This window comes from Drosophila tropicalis, unplaced genomic scaffold (assembly GCF_018151085.1).
Source record: "Drosophila tropicalis isolate 14030-0801.00 unplaced genomic scaffold, ASM1815108v1 contig_158, whole genome shotgun sequence".
Taxonomy (NCBI): Eukaryota; Metazoa; Arthropoda; class Insecta; order Diptera; family Drosophilidae; genus Drosophila; species Drosophila tropicalis.
The window spans coordinates 1,459,486-1,482,336 of NW_027172602.1; the positions used below are offsets into that span (position 1 = coordinate 1,459,486).

The following is a 22,851-nucleotide window of genomic DNA, read 5'->3' on the forward strand; positions in this document are numbered from 1 at the left end:
TTAGCCTCAAGACGTGGTTACAATTCACTAGATTAGTAATTTCTTCAAGAAGGAGGGAGATGAATTAAAAACTACAAAACTAAAGGTTTTTTCTGATTTGACAATGCAGAGAAATTGAGAACTATAAAAGTTGGAGAAAGAGAGAGTAAGAAGTTTTAAATCAAATGGATGCGAATCATTTTCAGTAAATAATATTACAGAATCCAGATCCTTTCCCTCAGGACGGCTTGATCGTGGTCAAATGACAAAAAATCCTTCATCGTGTGATCACATCCATTTCATCCTTTTCAAAATTTCACCATTACTTATAATTAAAGCCATTAAAAACTCCGTTTTGGGTCACGTTGTATAAATTGTTTATTAAATATACATGTTTTATGTGTTGTATTAGAAAACAAATACATACAATAGATTTTTATGCGATTGCAAAAATTAAGTCTTACATACTAACCAAAAAAAAAAAAAAAATAGTTATAAGCTGATGTATTAAAATAAAGGAATTCTATTTATTTATATAAGATACACACAAAAAAAAAAACAAAAAGTTTCGTTAACTACGGCATAGCCATAGTTTGTATACCCTTGCAAAAAGTAAAACTAAGGATAAGAATTCGTCAAAAAAAAAAAACCAAAAACTGGCATTTCCCTCAATAAATTTTGCTTTCAACCTATTGTTCCTATGATAGCTACATATATATATATATGTATATATATATATATATATGTGATCTTAGTAATTTGATATTTATTCAACTTGACAATATCCTATCTTCGAGAAACTAAATTGTTATTGCACTAAATGAGTGTGTGTGTGTGTGTGTGTGTGTGTATTGGACCAATCGGTTCTATATGTCAGCTATATAATCTCATCTGATTTGGTTGTAAGTTATCCAAAAAAGCAAACAACTAATACAAAACAAAAATTGAATTAAGAAAAAAAATAACTTATTAAAACAAAAAGCGATTTCTGCTGAAAACTCTGCAATAATATTTTTTTAAGTCGTCCGATTTGAACTGAAGTGCAAAATGCAAGACTAGAGGCACCAGCAACACCTTGAAATTGTTATCAAAAAGATTATAAACAACAGATATAAATATGTACAATCAATTCTATTGGATAAATCTTATAACTATACATTTGCCCTGGCCAAAATCTATACAAAAATTTGCAAGGGTATAGAATTAGGAAATCAAAAAAAAAATAATAAAAATAATAATAAATTGTTAGTTTTTTAGTTCTTCGTTTAAATGTGTCTTATATGTATGTATATAGACTTAATCCGTTTTCAGTTCTTGTTTATGGATATTTTGGGTTAATATTAGTTGTTTGTTTTATTAGGCAATTGGCTTGTGGTATATATATATATATATAATTACATTTAATTTCCCTAAATAAATTTTGGAAAACATTCATAATATATGTTTGCCTTTTCGTTGGCTTAAGACTAAACTAAATACTAACTGAAGTTACAAGCGGGAGACCAAATAAATTGAGATGATTAGGCGTACATTTTTTTGCTTTAATGGGGATTTTAATTTTTTTTCCCTTTGTTCCTTTGGGGAGCACACATTTTAAACTATATTTAACTATAATTTTTAGTTCTGTTAGAGGGGATGATTAAAGGATTGCAAAGACTTTGAAGAACATTTCACAATAATGTTATAAACGTAAATTTAGATGTTTTTGTTTTGTTTTTTCATGTGTTTCAAACATCAGAGACATTAACGAGGTGATCGCGGTGAGGGGATGTGTGGTTTATGTGTGTGCTTATGTGGGTGTAGTGAGATTGATATTGCCTTTTGTTTTCTTTTGAGTCCAGTTAGTTGGTTAATTGGTTCGTTTGTTGGTTAATAGCTTTCTCTGGTTTGTTAATTTTTAGTTTCTTTTTGTTTGTTTGTTAGGTTTTTCCAAATTGTTTGCCTTTGGCGTCTCGCTCAGTCTTAAACATAATTAGGTGGAGTCCTCTACCTGATGTTGGCGAACAAATTAAGGGACAGACTTGTTCTCCTTTTGGCTGCGCGCCTTACTAAACACATTCCAAAAGCGCAGCGTCTCATCGCCAGCACCGGTGACAATTGCCTCACCATCGGGACTGAGGGCCAAGTAGAGCACACGATACGAATGTCCAGTCAGTTTGGCCACTTGCGTCAAAGATGGATATTTCCATACAAGTATCTGATTCTGCGAGTAGCCATGCGTGGAGACCAGCTCCGACGAATGCTTGGACCAGGCCAAATTGCAGACCTGCGAACCGGTATCCACGCACTGCATGGGCTGACCCGTCAGCGTATTCCAAAAAGCGTATACAACGATCAGCAGTACCGCCGCCACTGGCCAGTAGGCCATGATGATGCGGTGACCAAGCAATGGCCTTCACAGCGGCCATATGTTCGGTATATGATTGCACGGGATTTACTGAATGCTGATTCCAAACGTAAAGACGATTGTCATTACCACCGCTGGCCAGGTACTGGTTATCTGGTGACCATTTCAAACCGCATACTTCCTGCCGATGGCCAGCCAGGCGACGTTCCGATTGCAATTGCGGTGTACGTGTATCCCGCTGTATAATCCAACGATCTCTGGAACCACTGGACAAGATATCATTATTCCAGGCAAGAGCTCCAACACGTGCCGAATGACCATTAAGTTTATTGATCTGCAAAAGAGAATTTTCAATTAATTTATATGTAATTTGGTTTGCTTCTAACATTTTCTCTTACCTGCTTATTGGCGGCCACATCCCAAACTGTCACATAGCCATGATGTGTACCAACCGCCACTGTATTGCCACGCTCATTCCAGGATACCGAGGTCACTGTATTCGCATCCGGACTGAGATCACACAAACGTGTAACCTGACTAGTACAGGCGCTCCATAAATAAACACAACTGCCCAGGCCCACAGCCAAAACATTTTGTGATGACCAATCGACCAAATTCAAATAGAAATCATCTTGCAACTCTGGTGCATCGAGTACTTTAAATGGTATTCTCGATATTTTCCTCGTAGCCTTTCTGGGTGAACGCAAAAGTTTTTGACTTTTGGCGCTAACCGGTGACAATGAGTATGGACACTCGCCATTGTAATCCTATAAGAAGAGAGAGTAAGAGAGAGTTAGAGTTAGAACAATTACTAAATACTAGATCTGTAATTCTGACAATTGTTCCAATTGCAGCTGAGCGTTAAATTACCAAAGTAAATTTCCAAAAACAGAAAAGAAAAGATATACATACATATATACCCCATCGATGTTTGCTTAACGCGTACTTGGCGTGGCAATTAACGCCATCGTGCTAAAAGCCACGGCCGCATCATCGACACGGTGGCCGTTGCCTGTCGCCGTTTGCCCCCGCCAACTCTCAAAGCAATTGCCTACAACGGCGACGAGTTTGGTCATTTGAATTTACATTTGGCACGCATTCCATTCCACATACCCATCGATCACAATAAAACCTTTGTAATTTTTTTTGTCTTTTCTTTGCATAGAAAATGCGTGCAGAAGTATGTTAAGCGTATGCGTCGTCGTCATAGGCCCTTAACCTAAGGGCAGCTCACTATGTTTTGTGTGTGTGTCTTCTCTCTTTACCTTATTTCTCTTCCTAGCCACACACTTATGCAATGTTGCGTTACAAATCCGTGATTTAAGTGCACAAAAACCCAATTGAGAAAGACAAATGAAATACTGACCGAGGGGGAATAAAATCCCTCTGTTACTTAGAGGCCTAATATGAACTAAGTTTTGAATCCAATCGAAAATCGGGCTTTACCAGATTTAAAGAGAGCCGTAAAGAGTACCTTGAGGACTGTTCAGACGCCCCAACCCTTCTAGATGTGTTTAGGTTGGTTTAGGTTTTTAGGTTGTTTTCGTTTTCGTTTGTATTCCTATAATAAACCACCATATTTTTTTTTTTATAGAAGTTATTACACAAGTTTTGGGAGTACATAGAACGAATAGTAAATAGTTGTTTTTTGACGATCTTTTTGATATCACATCAATCTCTAATGTAGATGGATCTCTCATTTCTATAGATGTCTATGCGTTTCTATGGAATTCCTAACATAGGCCAGTTGTATATTATACCTATATTCTTACAAATACTATGTGAATGATAGACCATTCATTTCGATTGGTCAGTTGTATTAAGTGAATTTCTTTGTTCTAGTTTCGATGTCGTTGTAAACATTTCTTTGTATATAAGCATATGAATCAGTTACAAATATGAAAAATCGAACGTATCGAAACGTTCAAATTCTAGCGACACCCCAATACGATGAATTCGAATTTTGTGTTTCTCAGCTAATCAAATAAAAAGTTTTTTATTCACTTGCATCTATATCATCTGCGTCAGCAGCACTAAATCATCATGGGAACCAAATGGAATATATGGTTTGAAAATGGGTGTGGGTTGTCTGGGATCTGGGTATTTGGGCTCTGGGTCAGGTGATTAAGCGAGTAAACATCCCGACAAACATTTTTCTTGTTTTCTGTCGTTGTCAAAAAATATATGTTTATAAATTGTTACTTGTGTTTGCCTTAGATAAGTCGGGTTAGGGTAAGTTACTTTTTGTATGACTAAGGCACATTGACCTGTTGCTGCTATGACTCTACTTGTTGATAACGCTGTGGAACCAAAATCCAGTCATCTAAGCCTATCTGACGTTGAGTTGAGATTGGTTAACCCATCGTAAGCTCTTTCATAGGGGTAGTAATGGGTTCCGGTTTTTTTTTTCTGTGGACACAGTTCATGATCTCGCGTCGTCCGTCATCCGAAGCCTCTTAATTCATTTGATAAATTAAAATTTAATTCAATTAACTCAAGATAACCACCAAAATTTAATTACATTTGAAGTGGTGCGGTTTTGTTCTTCTTTTGCGATGCAGTATGAGATTATGAGATCATTGTTGGTTTATTTCTGTAGTAGCTCGCGTCTGGGGAAAGGTCGAACAGTCGGCCCGGTCGGTCAATGGGTTGGCCCTTAATGGTTCACTTTACACATTTGGCCAGCAAAAAGTTTGTGTGTGTGTGTGAGTGTGTGTGCGTGCTGTTTTAATGACTCCACACACACACACGAGAGTTTCTGGGGAAAATCCCCCTTAAAAGGGGACTCAAAAGTGACCATCATAAAACGTACAAGCCAAACAGCCATTAAAAAATTTAAATGTTTTTCGATGTGGCAAGGCAAGAGAAGAAGGCGAATATCTGTATATACCAGAAAAGTTAGAAGGAAGAAAAAGACAGTGGGCTGTTTATGGTAAGCCTATTAGAAATTCAATTGTTAAAACGCTTAACACACACACACACACACACAGAGAGAGACACCAGACCATTCATTGCCGACATATTAACTGTTGCCGCCGCGTTTCATGATCATTTTGTCTGCTGCTGATGCCCGGACTGACAAATGTCAAAAGGAAATTCAAAGTCTTGTTTTGCTTTTTGCTTTGTTGTTTCTTTTGGGCTGCGATTAAAATCTGTTGGCGGCCTATGCCCTCCACTCCGCCTCCTGGAACCAAAGCCCACTGGAGTTTTGTTGTTAATTTTGTCATTTCTGTATTCGTCATGGTTGTGTCCATTGTCTAATTAACAGGGCGGCTGTTAGAAAGCAAAAATTTTGAAAGCAAGTACAGTCAGGCCATGGCCACTGATAACTGATACCCTTACCAAAAGTTATGCTCGGCCAAGTTAAGAAGTTGGAGATTTCCATATGAACATTGCTATATAAATGCTGGATGCGCCATTCTAAAAGAGTATAGCACATTCGTTACGTTCGTCTTTAGTTTTTAGAAGAGTTACCGGCCGGCCGGCCGGCATTTATTTTGCTGTTGTTGTGGGCGGCGCTTGGAGGTTTGGAGCTTATAAATTAAACAAATAAACAACCAACCAAGAGACAGAAATCAACGACCAGTCATGATCATGGAGCAACGAATCTCTCTCAAGAGCAAAAGAGGTGAGGAATTTGGTGTGAGGGAAATAAGAAAAGAGAGTGTCTCGCAAATGGAGGAATGTAATCCAAGCAGCAGCAGGTTGTCAGCCTTCTCCATCCCCATCCCCACCCCCACCACAACCTCCTCCAGTCACCTGTTTCTTAACTAGTTTGAGGGTTAATCACTTTGTTAATTTATATACCTACAAAACGCAAACACATATATATAAAAATAGATATATGTATACATTTATATATGCATATGTATATAGATATACAGGTATGAATAGTCACAGCCTTCTTTGGTCTTTGTTAATGCTATGTTAATGCAAATGTCTGCTGCATAAATTTATAATAATAATAACAATAAAACAAACAATGAAAGAAGAAGTTCGGCATTCAGCATTCGGTGTCGGAGTCCAAGCCGGTGCCTAGCCTTATTGTGTGTGTGAGTGTGTTGTTTCTATAATTCCATAATGGCTTTTCGAATTGATTAACCAACAGGTGCACACATAAAACGCAAACATCCAAACACGATCTGAAAGTAGCGACGGCTCTTTTAGTGAAATGAACGATCAAAGAAGTTCAAGTCCAAGGCCAAAAAAATGGACACACACCCCACACACCTTCAACCTGTTCCTAAGTAGAAGAGTAGGTCCAATCGAAACTAACTAGCGAACAAGATCAACCTAATTTCTATAAATTCTTGAGACCGGTACAAAAACATTTTTCAAAATTAGTAATATATTTCGTCCTTTAATTTAGCCACTGAACGTTTTGGTAAACTCAACTCAATATCCCTCGTATCCCTTGTAAGATGAATATATAACTATATTTAATATTGTATAAGCTGCACATTAGCATCCATTGAATGGGGTAATGACAAACTGTCATAACAATTTCTTAAACTTGTCTATCATAAGAAATTACTTTTTGACACATGGACGACTACCGTCGGGGTTGGCGGTGGTTTGGATTCGGATCTGGTGGTCTCAGCCAGTCCAGTCCAGACCAGTCAGTCACTCAGCCGGCCAGCCAGCCATTCATTCATTCACTCAGACAGACAGACAATCAGTATGTACGTGTTTCTCTCATTATTTATGACAAAAATATTGCGACCGCACATAATTGAATTATATATGTATTGATGGGGAGGGGTGTGGCCAAAACGAAATATTCGTGTTAATTACGAGGGCGTGATATAGATGAATGAATTGAGAATCGGCTGGCAATTGCTTTTAACGCTGGTCAACAACAATAAATGATGGCAACAACAGCAACCAGTGTCTTGGCCAAATAGTTTTCGACCACATTAATCAACGTAAATATATGGTTAAAGATGGCAAGGGCCTGTGGAGGGTGAATGCTCGGATGGAGGGGGAGGAGAGGCCAAAGCAAGTTAACTGATCTGTTTTCTGGTATTTCAACTACTTGAACCACCAAATAATCTCTAGGTACACATCTCTACCTATAACCCCCGCCGCCATCTATTCCCCCTCTCGCTCACGATTGTTTTGCTTTTTACAGTCATTGCGCGCTATTGACTCAAGTGTCGTTTTAGACCACTGAAGTAGTTGGGGATTGTATGAGGATGGATGAAGATGGAGATGAAGATGAAGATGGAGAGAAACTGTTGACCACTTGAGTTTTTGGTCTTTTCTTTTCGCTGTCAACGACTGGCAACGTGTCAACTGTCAAAAATTAGTCAAAGCAAGCGGCCCCCTCACTCAGTCGTTTGGTCGATCGGTCCGTCTCTGTCTCGGTCCCATTCGTACGTGCCGGGAGTAATTCAAGAAACATAAATCTGATAAGTGAGCGCAAATATGTCAGGTCGGTAATAATCATAATCATAATAATGATGATTCTTTTGCAGCAGCTGCTGCAAAACAAGTGGCAATAGTTGGCTCTTTCCCTCCATATCTTTTTCTATCGTAAGCAGGAGTATAAAGTAGGAGGAGTGTTGGGTTAAATAAACGATCTATCATTTAAGCTACAGGTTTTATATTTAAGTTTTGGTTTTGGAAAAGAAAAAACACTTGAACAATCAGTTTGGTTTTTGGTCTATAAAGAAGACGATCGAACCGGCTGTGCCTACACACACACACACACTCTGACAAAGCAAACACACACGCACATGAATTGAAAGTGTGTTAACCCCGAAGAGCAAAGCTATTTTCCCCACATTGGCGAAAAGCGATGGAAGTGAAACCGGTTCAATAGACAGAAAGATTAGAAATACAGAGAGAGGAAGAGATTTTCCCAGACCAACAATAGCCACAGAGTAGGTACATAGGTAGATATATTGTTAGGTAGGCAGTTAGATGGTGCCCTCTTGACCTGTAACTCAACCTTAACCTGCTGTCGCGTCCATTCCAGCAATCTGTTTAGTGCATTCAACTTTGGGTTGCCTCAATTAGCACCAAAATGAAAAAGAGAACCAGACAAGACAAACTTAAGTTGACTGCAAATTCAATTAAATGCAGTTTTTTTCGGGACAATAAGTCAATCAAAGTGCCGCCAGACTCCCAGACAGACTTTCCCACAGCACTAATATACATTTGTTCATAGAGATACGTCTATATATACCCATATATGTATATAGTTGGTTGGGTTTTCTTACCTGTTTGGTGGGTGATTGATATTTGAATAGACTCCGCTTGGCTGCCGGTGTATAGGCATTCTCATTACGCTCCTCGCCGGCTGTCTTCACATCATCAATGGCCGATCCAAGGAGCTCATTCTTTAATAGACACGAATAGGCCAAACTATCGCGTGCTGTTTCGCCGCAATCTCTTTGCTTTTTGCTTGTCTGTGGTGAATTATCATTTGACTTGTTAATGGATGCGAAATTCGTTTGCCAATTGTTGTTGGCTCTGGAAAACAACAACGGAAGAAGGGAAATGTTACTTTCTTACATAAATATCTATCTGTGATATATACAGATGCATATATGTACATATGTATGTATAGAGACTTAGTTATACCTTGAGTCTCGGTTTTTTGTCAAACATAAATTATTTATACAATCAACAACAATGGCAAATAATAGCACCAACAATCACAACAACAACAACAGCAAACGCAGAACTGCAAAAAAAATTAAATTTATGCAAAGGCGTTCAAATTCAATTGTCCGCCCTGACGACCCTCAATCCGCCACCCATCCCCCCTCCACCACTCTCCTCCTTTACCACCCCACACACTCGTATTTGTGACAAAACAATTGTTATTATTTTTACTCATAAAACATAAAAAACGTGTGCAACGTGCAAAAAAAAAAAAAAAAAAAAAAAATCATATTGACGGTCAAATTTTTGCCAAATTTGCAAAATTATTTGCCATGAAATTTTGGCCAAGTGTGAGAGAATTTTTAACTTCAACTAATAAAGAGAAATAATTTACTGGGGGGAGGCCGGGAAGAATGGGAGGTAATTTTTGTTAGGGGTATTGAATTGCATTGGAAACAAAAACTGTTTACGAATGCAATAAACGTTTGTGTTTGTGTGCGTCTCTCGCTCTCTCTTTCTTTCCTCTCGTTTCATGATTATTATCAACCAAACGCATTTCAAGTGCCTACTTCCACCTACAATAAATCAATTTTATAAACATAAAGCGGATGAGGAACTCTCACGAGGGAGAACCCCTCCGCCATTGCCCACTGACAAAGGGTGGTGTGGTGTGGAATGCGTGGAATTGGGGGGGGAATTGGAAACAATTGTATACAATTTAATTAAACACAAAGAAATAGGTAGAGAGAAAGATAGAGACGAGAAGAGGGAAAATGGTAGCTTACAGGCTAGTTGTCTAATTGCATCCATTTTTTTAACAGTTTGAAATTTTACTAAAACTAAAGAATTAACATCAGGTCTCTAGCCCCTCTATTTAGTTAATTAGAACAGGTGACGATTTCTTAAATGGATGAGCTCTCTAGCGAATCTCAACTATTTCACAAGAGAGTTCAAAGACTTATTACTACACCAAGTGTGGGGCAATTATTATTATTTGGCAATAGGTGTTTACCAATTTCCACATTTAAACCGCATGAACCTAAGCCACCTTTCAAGCGCATCGAACTCATTAGCGAGAGCCCACAATTACCCATCCAATAAAAAAGTTGTCTCGCTTTTCAGATAAGGCGGAAAATAGTATTTATGGATTAAATAATCAAATCATCAATGTACGTCCATTCCATTTGTCAATGAAAGGTCTGTTAATGGGAATCTGCATAGATTTCAAAATAAAGGAAACCACAAATTATATTGTCTTGTTTTTAAGCCATATTCCTAGTATAATAACCGCAATTGCGGCAATTTAATTTTAGGGCCTAGAACTTGTAGAATAAAGAATTCTAATTTCCTTAAAAAAATTATTAATATTAATGTCCTGTTATCTCTCTTTTATTTTAAGGCATTTTGTGGTTTATACCTCTCTCCTATAATGTCTTGGTAAGGGTATCGGCAAGTCAACTATGTATTTTCTAGTCATTCTCTTGACTTTGCTAGTTCTTGGAGTGCTTACATCAGGACTGGTTACAGGCACCGTTAGCCCCATCGAGGCGCAGTGAGGCGGGAAATTCATAGGGCAATTCTTGTGGCTGTTGCTGCTGTTTGTTGTCTGTTCTTTTGCTGCACACACACGCTCGAAAGCGGAAAAGATGATGTAGCAGAAAAACAAAACAAAATAACGGCGGCTTTAGCTGAAGCCCCCAGTTTAGAGTTGGAGTTGGAGTTGTTGGCGAGTTCAATGTGCTTTAGTGGCCCTTTATATGGCTGAGAGTATATACACACATGTATGTATGTGTGTATGTAAGTGTACTCACCTGCATGGTATGAAGCGATCCAATGATGTTGGTGTCGTTGATGATTCCAAATTATCAAATAAGTTTCTAGCCACTGGACTGTAATGCTTCAGTATGCGTTTTTCATATTCCGGACTAAACATTTTGATTGATCTTTCTTTCTATAGCAGTATCCTTAATAATATTTATTATAAATATTATTTGATTTCCTTTCTATTTTTTACTTTTGGATGTTTTAGATGTGCGGAATGGGTAGATTTTTTGGAGTGTGTGTATGTGTATGTGTGTGCGTGTTTTCGGGTGTGAGTTAGTGTAATTGAATCAACTCCAAAAACAGAAAATAATCAAAGAAAACTTAATAAAATATATATCGTATATATGTTTAGAAATCCAATTATTTTTGCAGTCCAAATTGATTTGTGTTATAAAATATATTATATATTTTTATTTATGTTGAAAGAGATCTGTGAAAGAGAGAAAGAGAGGTAAGAATTAATTGGTTTTGATGTTAAAATTTAAATAAAATTGTAATTTGTTTTTTATTTTTTTTTCTCTCGCTCTTTCGTTTCACACAAAACACAACAGTCACAAGAGACACTCATTAATCAACGTCTTTCTGAATTTTAGGCAAAGCTCCCAAAATTACCCCCTTCTCTTTGTCTCATGTGTCTCTGGAAGAGATCATGCTGGGCATGTCTAATCAGCCACGAGAAAGAAAAAAAAAAACCAAATGAGAATTATTCTATTTCTATTTCTGTGTCTCGGTGGGCGTATCAATCAATCTGCTGTTGGCCAAAGCAAACAGATTCGGCTAAGGGCAGGCAATCTCAGTTAACTCAGTGAATATCGCACAACCCACAACTACTACTCCCCCTCGGTACTCTCTCGCTTCCTCACCACTGTTTTCTGTCATGTTGTTCAAATGTTTAAGATGTTACCATATGAATACAGAAAAGTTTTCGAAATAAATAAATATTATCCATCTATGTATCTACCTATATCTATTCCGATCATTGACTCGTCGTCTTTATTTTGACTGGCACGCTTCGTTTCTTAAACTCTTCTTGCATTAAAATCCTTGCGTGCCCAACTATAATTAGTTTATGGGCGTTAAGTGTTGCTTGCTCCTGGGCTTGTTAGGTGGTTTACGAGGGCAGACTTCAAAGTAATTATATACATACGCATTTCTACTTGCGATTTATTATGCAACTACTTACTTCTATCCTTAATTCTCAGACATATTAGTCAAAAACACAACAGAAAAAAACCCAAAAGTGTCGAGAATGATCATTTTTCTTATTATACACTTGCAAGTATGTACAAAACGTGGCTATCTCTGTATGAATGTATGTACATATGTGTGTTTGTAAGTATCTTGAATGTGGTTACGTATCCAAGATACCGTGAAGTAAACTCACCGCAAACACTTCCGCATTGAAAACTTTTATAGGCTTTCGTTATAAAGTAACAAATAAATTAAACACACACATAAAATAAAATTTGAAATTGTTGAAAAACTTGATAATTTTCGTGTCGATTTGCTGTTTCTTACTTTTTTTTCCTTTTTTTTTACAATTTATCACTATTATTTGTTATTGTAGAAAATATATAGATTTACATTACAACCAATGTTAGACTGACTGACTTGATGAATGATATTAGAATGAGAGGAGAGTTAGTTTTGTCTGACTGGTAAAGTAGAGAAACTTTGACAAAATGAAAATGGTTTACTTTGTTCGAACAATTTTTTTAAAACACACAACATAATACACACATATGTATGCAGAGTGGGAAAGGGGATATAAGATAATAATTCGCATTTCTTACAGGTACAGAACAAAAAGGGACCAACCAGCAGGTACACTAACCACTGATAAGGCATACATATATGTATGTACTTACATATGTATTTTTGAATTTATGTACCTAAGTTCATGTCACCATCGAGAGCATGACTCAACATTTTTATTAAGGTGAGGAGGAGAGGGTGAATCTCCGGCTTGAACGTTCATGAATGGTAGACAGCACTACCGACAAACCGTAATCAATTGCCTTTCTTCCAACCCCTATGATAAGACCACCATCGACTCCCTCCCACCGAGCGAAACCGAAAAAAGCTTAAAAATGTGTAATATGTACATATGTATGTACACACAGACATAAGTTAAAGTACATATGTATGTACATACATATGTAAATTTGTTCTTGTTTTAAAAATAAAAATATTATTTACTTTTTGATAGGCGTGTGAAAGTCAAAGAATAATTTTTAAAATACTAACTATTGTAAATGGAGGTAAAGTGAGGGGCGTCCGTATGTTCATATGTACATACGTACATATGTATGTCGGTAATGAATGATATAAATGAAAATTTTGTTCATTAGATTTTGATTCAATTCTGAACTATGAACAACTCAAATATTTCAATTGTGTGCAGGGGTTTTCAAAATGTTCCGGAAAAGATAGTGCAAGAGGATATGTGATTTACTAAATTCAAAATGCACCCCTATGATTCCTATACAAGCATTTACAGAAAAAATGATATCAAAACCATTTTCTATGATTCACTTCTGTACAGAACATAAACTGGTCAACACTTCAGCATCAGTATGTACATATTACTGTGATAATAAAGAAGTGAGTAACTAAAATGCTATTACTACTCATGCAAAATGTACAATATTTTGTTTTTAATTTTTTTATCAAAATTCATAATACCACAAAAATTGTATTTTCCGTACAAAATTCAATGAGTAAAAACTTAGATAGAATGCCATTCTCATTTGTTCTTGCCCCCCATTTGGATCCGTGCTTTTTTAGTGCTGCCTTGGAGTGGATTGGGGATTGAATTGTCTATTTTTAAATTCTAAGACTATAGCAATAATATCTGTCTTCTTGTTTCAGTTCAATACCATTTGCTGATTTATTTCACGCATATGCCGAAGGTCAGACAACAGACAATTCTTCGTTTTCTATATCGCCTCCCCACCAGTTCTTTCTCCCCCTCTTTGCCAGTGTAGCTCTCTGTGGGGAGTCAGAATGTGAACTTTGTTGGCTATAAATATATATCTTCTGTTGGCAAGTGCGACAAATGCAGGGGGGGTTGGGTGGGGGGTAACGTCGGAGGTGTCTTATCAGCTAGGCTAAATATGACCATGTGTGAGAAATGTTGTTTGCATCTTCAGCTGATAAGCAGAGACCACAGACAACATGATATGAAGAGAACTAAAAATTCATCCCTTTTCCCTTGCACAAAGAGCACGAGAGCTAAAGAGCACACACACACACACATATACAACCCATGAGATATGAGGAGAGACAAAAAAAAAATTTAATCGATAATTGTTTAGAAATAATGTCAAGGACATCAAATGCAAACGCCTTTTAGGTTTGACTAAATACATATTTAGTTAAACAATTTGCAGCAATTGCTGCTAGCTGATTTGTTCGTTCGTTTTGTTGTTATTCCAATTGTGCATGCACTTAGCGCGAGAGAGAGAGACCAAGAGAGAAAAATGGATAGATGGAAAAAGAGCGTCGTGCGTGTCAGAGACGCACACAAATGTACAGCTAGTAAATAGTGCAACGAACGGTGTACATATATCCCCGCAACTCTCCACTGTTTCCATCTATCACCATGAAACCACTAATGCATTTCAACTGTAAAATTATTTACTTGATTGCATTTTGCACTTACGTTTTACGTTCCTACGACTTCTCTTTAACAAATTTTCATTTAAGCGCTAAACACTATTTACAACGGTTTCAATTTGGATTTCATTCTCGACTCTGTGTTTCTATTTTGTCTGCCTCTTTTTCTTTTTGGCTATGCTTCTCCGTTGGGGGTTGATTTGGTTTTCCTTTTTATATGTTTTTCTTGTTGTTATTTTGTCCTCCACTCAATTACAACAGTTGACATTGACGGCGAATGCACTACGCGATTTTCTAACGGTTTTATTCGATACAAAATGCTGGTGTTATTGCATTTGACTTTTCTGCGGGCGTCCGCGCGTCATCTGCCGCTGAAGTTACAACAATTTTTGTTACGTCTGTTTCGTTTTTTTTTGTCTTTACGCGTTGTGTGACCAGCTCATTTGCAGAATAGTGTGACCCTATCAACAATGCTTAAAATCCCAAACCACTTCAAAAGCATCAGCAGTTAGTATATTTTGTATATACTCAGCCCTGGGAAATAATATAAATTAAAATGCACTTTGAAATTATAATATTGCTGAAGGAAATATGAACATCTATTTGTCATAATTTTGTATAATTTTCCAACACAATGAATATATGTTAAAATTTGCATTTTGATAACTCGGTGGGAACAAAAATACCAAAAATAAAATTGGTTCCCACAAAATACCAATTAGATTTACGGTCGGCCGTTCAAGTTCAAAAATGAATCATTTTAAATCGTATGGGAATGGGATTGGGTATAATTCTCTTCATCTCAATCGTATTCACATGCGGTTCTCATTCATATCACTCAATTCGCTAGCAGGCGAATTATCACGCTGATGACACTCTCGTTGATTCTCGATCATGTCCAGGCTCCAAACCTCCAGGAGAACGCTCTTCATGCAGCTTCGTATATATGTGAGAGCAACATCAGTCAAACTTCCATCATCTTCACGGCGCAACGGCAACTCCAATTTATTCAACCCACATGCATCGGCATCCTCATCTGGCATTTGCAAATCTTGAACACACATTGATGGTGATTCAGTTGTGTAACTGGATGGAATGTTAGTAGGTGTTGATGACATTATGTAGACGGCTTTTGAACAGGAAAGGAAGAAAATTTTGAATAGGCAATTCTATTGAGAGACGAAATGTGAAAATGAGGAACTAACCAGATATACTGTTTTATGATAGATGTACATATGTAGAGGTATATATGTATGAAATGAATACTGTCAATCGGCCTACTTAATAACTTTTAAATCAAAAAGCAAAATTATTCGTTAATCCACATTATAGCCAACGGAATTTCTTTTCAGTATTGCTTAATCGGAAGGAAAACGCCTCCTACGTCAAGACTGTTACATCTATTAAAAACGTTTTGGAAGAATTGTAATTTTTGTACTTAGAGGGGCTGGCTTTAAGATAGTAAGCTCTCCTAGTTTTAAGGGGGTAAAAATATCACATAAGGTCTCTATGGGGAAGGATTCTCTAGTTTCCCGAAATTTGGGTCGCGTGATTAATCGCTAAATAATACGACGCAAGTAAAAGATATACATATATTTGAAAATTAAAAAAAAAAAATGTTGATTTATGGTTGTTTTTTTTTTTTAACAATTATTAGCATCTCTTGATAAAACTTAAACAATTAAAACTTACAATTATAAAAATAAATACTTTTTCTGTAACTTTTAAAATTTCTCCATGACAAAGGCGGGATAATTTGAGAGGCAGACAGACGGAAAATAAAGCTGATTTCGATCAATGTCGATTTGTGGTTAGCTTGCATTGACACACTAAAAAAAAAATTGTAAGCATAAACTCGTATAAACTTATTGCCATAAATTACTAGACTATGAATTTTAGTTTATTGTTGAGATATAAATATATATATATATATATATATATATATATATATATATGTGTGTTTATATCTGTCTATATATTAACATTTTCTATGTACATTACAAACGAATTTGTAGTTATGTATGTGTGTGTGTTAATTTTTGTGTCCAAAACTAATTACTAATTATGATTTTTTTTTTGTTGTTTTTGATGTTTTTTCTTTTTGTAGTTTTTTGTTTTTGTATTTGTACTTGGAATTTGTTTTGTTGGTGTTTTTGTTCTCAAAAGCTGAAGAGAAGGCAAAGACGTAACAGCCAACCTTCTCCTGGACAGTATCAGCGCCTGCGCGTTGTTCCTGCTGCTGATGATGTTGTATTATTACTATTACGATTTCGTGGACTATAACAGGAAATGGCAGACATAAGACTATTTCCACCCAAAGACGAGGAGGAGGATGATCCTATTGAGTTGGTAGCGCCGCCGCCAGAAGAGTTCTGATTAGGATGACTGCTACTGCTGCTGCGCAGAGACCAACGTTTATTCAAATGATCGGCTGCTGCGGCTAGGGCAGCTGTGTAGGCTCTTGTGCCAATGGCTAGAGTGGGAACAGCACCATTAAGCTTCTTCGGTGAGGGCGGAGGACGAGCAGATATTGCACTACCACTGCATGGTTGCAATCGAGAAGATCTACCAAATTGGCCGCTGCCAGCACTGCTGTTACCATTGAGTTGATGATGAGGAAGGTGTAGCTGATGATGGTGTCGAGCACTCAATTGGCTGGCACTTAGGGTGGTGCGCCTTAGACTGCGTCTCTGTTCACGTTCTTCTTCTTTGATTCGTTTCAAGCGACGTGAACTGGTACTGGAATTGGCAGGGGTCGTTGTGGCTGTATTTGATTGCGTTGGTGGTGTTGGCGCTGGTGTTGGCGTTGTCGTCGTGTTGGCAACTCCAGAGACAAAAGAGTTGTTTGCACGGTTGCTGGTGCTGGATGAAGCTGCAGGTGACCGCGATGAGGATGAGGATGTTGTTGATGCCACTGCAGCTGGTACATTTCTAGTGCGCAGAGTTCGCTTTGTCAAGTCGAGATTGCCTAAATTGCAGATGCTACTTCTTAGTTGACGTTTACTCACTCCTGTATTAATCAGGCTATGACTACGCCGCGTCATTACCATACTGGATGAGGAGGCTGACGTTGAGGCGGAAGTGGCCCCCACATTGACAATTCGCCGTCGATTTACTGAGGTTGAGGAACTACCGTCACTATTGACATTGCCATTTTCATTGCATTTGCTGTTGTTGCCTGTGGAGGTAGAACCAGCTCTGGCTTTTGTGCCGCCTACCACTGCATCTGATTTCACTCTGTTGTCAGCGTCAGATTCTTCTCTGGCCTCAATTTGCTCGCGTTCGCTGTAAGCCACAATTGCCGCCGCACTGGTGGTGATAAAGGATTTAGCCTTGCTGCTCTTAAAGATTTGATGGCGTCGTCGTGTCTGCATATGCTGGTGATTTTCATTGGGTACATTGCGATAGCGACGCATTTGCCGAATGAGTGGAACTGATTGACTGCCAGCCAAAGCATTGGCACGCTCTAGCGCCTCACCAACGTTGGGTGCGGCGGCTACGGCAGTGCAGTCAACCTGTTGCAACTTTTGAATTTGCTCAAAGATATAATGTACAGCGTCAGCATCCTCTTTGCGGATTTCGGCAACTGTCTCTTGGAATTGCTGAGCTGCCGAAGTGGAGGCATGTATGGGTGTTGGTTCTGGAGTGGCAGACAGGGTAGAGCTAACCTCATTGTCCTGCAGTGTGGGGGGAGTGGGGGGATCGGGTGCCGATTGTTGCGGATTGTTTGACTCTACATATGATTTTTGTTGTTGGTGTTCTTTAGATTGCTCCTTGGATATTTGGTCGGGCTTCTCTGCTGCTAAATCATTATCTTGTTTACCCGGTAATTGCATTGATGTACTACTATTACTCCAATCAGCTGTATAGCGAAATTCTCCACGACTCGAGCTGCTGGTGGCCTCCATCATTTGTTCACGTGCCACCTGTTCTTCTTCTTCGCGTTCCTGTTGCAACAATGCATTCAATTCGAGTAGTTCACCAGGTTGGGTCCAGTTGCTCTGCTGTTCTTGCTGCTGCTGCTGGTGTTGCTGCAATTGGAGCTGCTCGCTTCGCGTCTCCAGCTGCGTTAGGGAGTAGCCCTCCTGCTGCTGATAGAGCTGTTGCTCCTGTATAATCTCATGCATCCTATGAACATCAACTCCAACACCTGTACTTCCTCCACCATTTGCTGCATTACCTCCTGTTGCCGAGGAAGGAGCTGCTGCGGCAGCAGCCGCCTCCGACCTATTGCGAGCCTCTTGTTCCTGTTCATTGAGCAGGCTGTTGTATGATTCGGCAAAACTAAAGTCTGTGCTAACAGCAGTTCCATTATTAGCTACATAACTGCTAAAGCTATGATCCAAATCTGCTCTAACCAATTGAACTCTCGAACTGCTGGTTACCGAACTTGAAGTGGAGGATGCATTGTCATAGATGGCGCTGCGGTCAATGCTGGTATCTGAAAATATACTTAAGTTATGTTCAGCTTCTAGTTCCATTGCTCGCTCTTGTTCTTTTTCAGCTTGTCGCTCTTCGGGAAGCACTGAAGCCCTAGGTGTATTGGATGAAGGGTTTTGAGTGGGTACAATGGATCTGCGGCACAATTTCCTATGAATGGCTAGACTTTGTTGCATACGTTGACCATCATATACTTCCATTGTCGTTGCAGCTACCGTTACGATAGCTGCTGCACCATCACAATTAGTGGCATTAACCGCAATGCCTTCATCATCGACCTCCGACTCCTCTTCCTCTTCATCGTCGTCATCGTCGTTGTTATTATCCTCGCCACAGACTTCGGCGACATCTTCGTCCACGCCATAATAATCGAAATTGCGGTATGGCTCCGGGGGCAAATGACGCTTTGCCAAGGCACTGTATGGAGTATCATGAACATATTCTTCTTCCTCAATGCATAGCTCAACGGGACAACTATTCTCTCTGTCTAGCCTTTCGTCCTCGTCCATCTCGTCATCTTCATCAATATCCGCCTGATCCTCAGCCTCTAGAAACATGTCCATATCGACTTCACTGACGCCATTAGAGGATTGCGAACTATTAGATGTAGCTGGGGTTAGTATCACAGTTACGACAGATGTATTGTCTGCCCCTCATCTTTTTGGCTGCCCATGTTTTTAAAGCTTGATCTACCAATGCCTTGCTTGGATTCATAACATCCTGTTCATTGAGAATTTCACCAATTAGATGCTTTTTCCGAACACTGTCCACCGCCTCCTTTGGAGTAACCACATTCCACAGGCCATCGGTGCCGAAGATAAGGCATCTGTGACGAAAAAAATTTCATCGTTAAATATATGTAAATTGGAATTGCTCTAGAATCTTACCTAAATGTTTTTGGATCTATTTTAACAACCTTAACATCGGGATCAGGGCTAACAACAAATTCCTTAAATCTTGAATTATAACTCCATAGATCGCCCAACGATCGGGCAACAGCTAAAAATGGTATATCGTCGACTAGTGTTCGTCGTTTGATGGGTCCACGGTGCATCGGATCTCGCGGACGATTCCAAACAACGCGCGGTACTCCCGATTTAATGGCCACATTACCACCAGCTCGTTGAATCCGTGCTTTCTCGGCTGCCGATTCGGGTTTGTGATCTGTGGTCAATTGTTTAGCTCTCCAATGTCTCTCATTTTTCTTTTGATAACCAAGAACAATCCCCGAATCGCCCACATGACCAATATAGATCTTTTCTCGTCGCATAAATGCTATTGTGGCAGTTGTTCCAGCTGTACTTAAATGGCCATTAGCAGTACGTGGCCACTTTTCTGCGATAGAAATAGATGGATTAAAATCATAAATTAAAAAATGGAACAATTAAACACACACACACACATACGACCCACTGTGCGCGCGCCATTATAAAATTTTGAAACGCCTTTTTATGGCGCATACGGGGCGGGCGATACGACAGTACTGTCATCTCTTTTCAACTAATGCAAAGAGTTGCCACTTTGCGACAAAGTGGCAAGCCTGGGAATATTCCACTAACATTTTAGATTACTGCATGTGTGTGTGTAGGTGTGACGAGACAATAGTGATGGGCATTGAAGCGATTGTTGAGTCATCGCATAGATTGCGCATTGCATAATTCAAACAATACACATGCAGCAATTATAATGAAATATAATAATATATATTCAGTTATTTTCAATTCCAACTATTGCTATTTGAGATTTTACACATGTAGATAACTATGCATGTATGTATGTATGTGTGACCAAATTCTAGGATTGTTGCCATTAATCGTTTTTATCAATTAATCAAATCAATCTAATCATAATGATAATCCGCTCTTAAATTCAACTTACCTTGTTCCCGCCACATAGCAAAATGTGTAGCAATGTAACCCTCACGTATGGCTCGCAATACATCTTCATCATTGTCCGACCAGAATTGCTTCTGCTTCACAATTTCTAGCATTAAATGCTCTTTGGCAAATAGCGCAGCCTCATTGCCACCATGTCCATCGTAGATGCCGAAAAAAGCATATTCCAGTTCATGGGTTAGCGGTGACTCCTGATACGCCACAGAGAATTGATCCTCCATGTATTTACGTCCACCTTGACTGCATTGGCCAGTGACTCGCATATTAACACCCAGTGTGGAGCATGGTGAAGGTGAAGCATGGCGATTGGGATTGGGAAGATGATTACTACCAACGACAGATGCTGGTGCTGTTGTTGCTGCAGCTGCTGCTGTTGATCTAGCTTGAACAGTGGCCTGTGGTTTTTTTAGACGACTGTGTACTGCACCTCCACCACCACGAGAACGAGTGGGTTGATCCTCTGCTGAAGTATCCACTTCAAGGCAACGTAAAATTTTTGGTGGTCTATCTACCTCTTCCGTTTGCCCAGCATGCTCCTCTTCTGTAAGGGCTGCAACAGATTCCGCTGCTACACCAATATTTGGGCTGTGGGACGATGTTGCTCCCACCTCAACAAGAACTGAGTTATTGTTGCTGCTGTTATTGTTGAGGCGAGAACAGCGTTGACCCACAGCGTGATATTGTGATGATGAATTCTGTTTGCTGCGTTGGCGAGGACGTGGTGAGGTAACGGCTATTCGAGGTATACTAGTAACAGATGATGATGATGATAAAGACGATGCTGGCCGCTGTGGTGGTGGAGGTGGCGAAGTATAGTTTATGATATCATATTCCACATTGGTTACATCCTGTTCGAGCTCTTGCTGCGGCTGCTCCTCCTTTTGGTGTACTTCTAGTGTTTCGGTTTTGGTTTCTTCAATATGTACCACAATCCTTTCAATTGCCGTTTTAATAAGGCATTTTTTGTTAATATTGGTGCTGCTGCTGGTGTTGTTGCTGCCACTGCTTGCCGTCTGCATTTTGTTTATGTTCTCTCTTCCTCTTCTTAACCGTCGCCGTCGTCTTCTTCTTTAGCTTCCTCCAGTAGTTGTTGTTGTTTTTGCTTGTTAATCGTCTTTCACTTGCAGTGTTGTAATTTCTGCTGATGACATACAGCAGTAGCACACACTAGTTGTCTCACTCTTTGCGTTTGTACTCCCGTGTCTGGGCAGTGTGCTAGAGAGAGATGACCATGCGAATTCGATTCTTTTGTTTGCTGGGCGTGTGTTTGTCACTTTGCTACTGCTTCTTCTTCTTCTGCGTATTTGTATGTCTGCCTGTTTGTGTGTGTGTGCCGCCAAATTGCTTTTTGTTTCCTCTTCTTCCTCTTTGCCAACAAAATACGAAAACTTTGAACTGGACTGATTTTGTTTTATTTTTGTTATTTTTTTTTCTTTTTCTCTCGTTCCAAAATAAATATTGTAGATTTTGTGTGTATGTATATATGTGTGTACCTAATCAACTGTATATGAGGTTTAAGGGGGGGGGCTGCCCCAGTAGAGTCAATGCCAGCTGCGGGCGGGCAGGCGGTCTTGCAGTTTCACCTTGTGTTTATTATTCCCAAGGAGCGCGAGGAGTGGCGCTGCGGGTGGTCCTATTTAGATATCAGTTGTTTAGTGTCTTTTCCCCTTAGTTTTTTTTTTTTTTTTTATTGGATGTTAAAGAACAAAATATAAAACAAAAATGGGGGAAAACTAGCACAAAACTTGTTTCACACTCTGCGCCTATTTTTTAAATCGCGTTCGAATTGCTGTTGTTGTTGTCGTTGCAGCGTCGTTCTCTCTTTTTGACTCTGTGGCTTTTGCTGCTGTTGTTTTTCAGCATTTTCTCCAATCAACTTCTACGAAAATACGTATTTCAATTTTTTTTTTTATTTTTGGAGCAATAAATGGAGCACACACAAACAACAAAATTCACGTCAAACTTTTTAATAACAGAAAAAAACCAAACGAAACGAATGAAGTGAAATGACGGAGACAGAGAAACACACAGACGCAAGCCAAGTTAAACGGCGAAACTGGAAGGGCTGGAAAATCATCGATGGTTTTGCAGCCCTAGAAACTGAGGGCGAAATCGCCAATCGGTTAATCGACATTA

At 38.9% G+C, this 22,851-nt stretch overlaps 2 protein-coding genes and 1 long non-coding RNA gene across 3 annotated transcripts; all 3 read right to left on the reverse strand.

Moving 5' to 3' along the window:
- Positions 1-339: 339 nt before the first annotated feature.
- Positions 340-14,813, reverse strand: fzr (fizzy-related). Its single transcript, XM_068302767.1, is given in 7 exon segments — positions 340-1,992; positions 1,994-2,299; positions 2,301-2,660; positions 2,725-3,093; positions 8,551-8,803; positions 10,750-11,192; positions 14,427-14,813. Coding segments are annotated over 6 exon segments (1,437 nt in total). The 5' UTR covers positions 10,872-11,192; positions 14,427-14,813; the 3' UTR covers positions 340-1,965.
- A 136-nt stretch (positions 14,814-14,949) lies between these two features.
- On the reverse strand, positions 14,950-15,669 carry LOC137587242 (uncharacterized). Its single transcript, XR_011033895.1, has 2 exons — positions 15,586-15,669; positions 14,950-15,509 (listed from the first exon to the last, which is right to left on the reverse strand). It is a non-coding gene; the product is annotated as an uncharacterized lncRNA (long non-coding RNA).
- A 289-nt stretch (positions 15,670-15,958) lies between these two features.
- Pp2C1 (protein phosphatase 2C) lies at positions 15,959-22,728 on the reverse strand. The gene is given in 4 exon segments (XM_068303811.1): positions 15,959-19,470; positions 19,472-19,646; positions 19,708-20,155; positions 20,699-22,728. Coding segments are annotated over 4 exon segments (4,536 nt in total). The 5' UTR covers positions 21,735-22,728; the 3' UTR covers positions 15,959-16,593.
- Between the last annotated feature and the right edge of the window lie 123 nt (positions 22,729-22,851).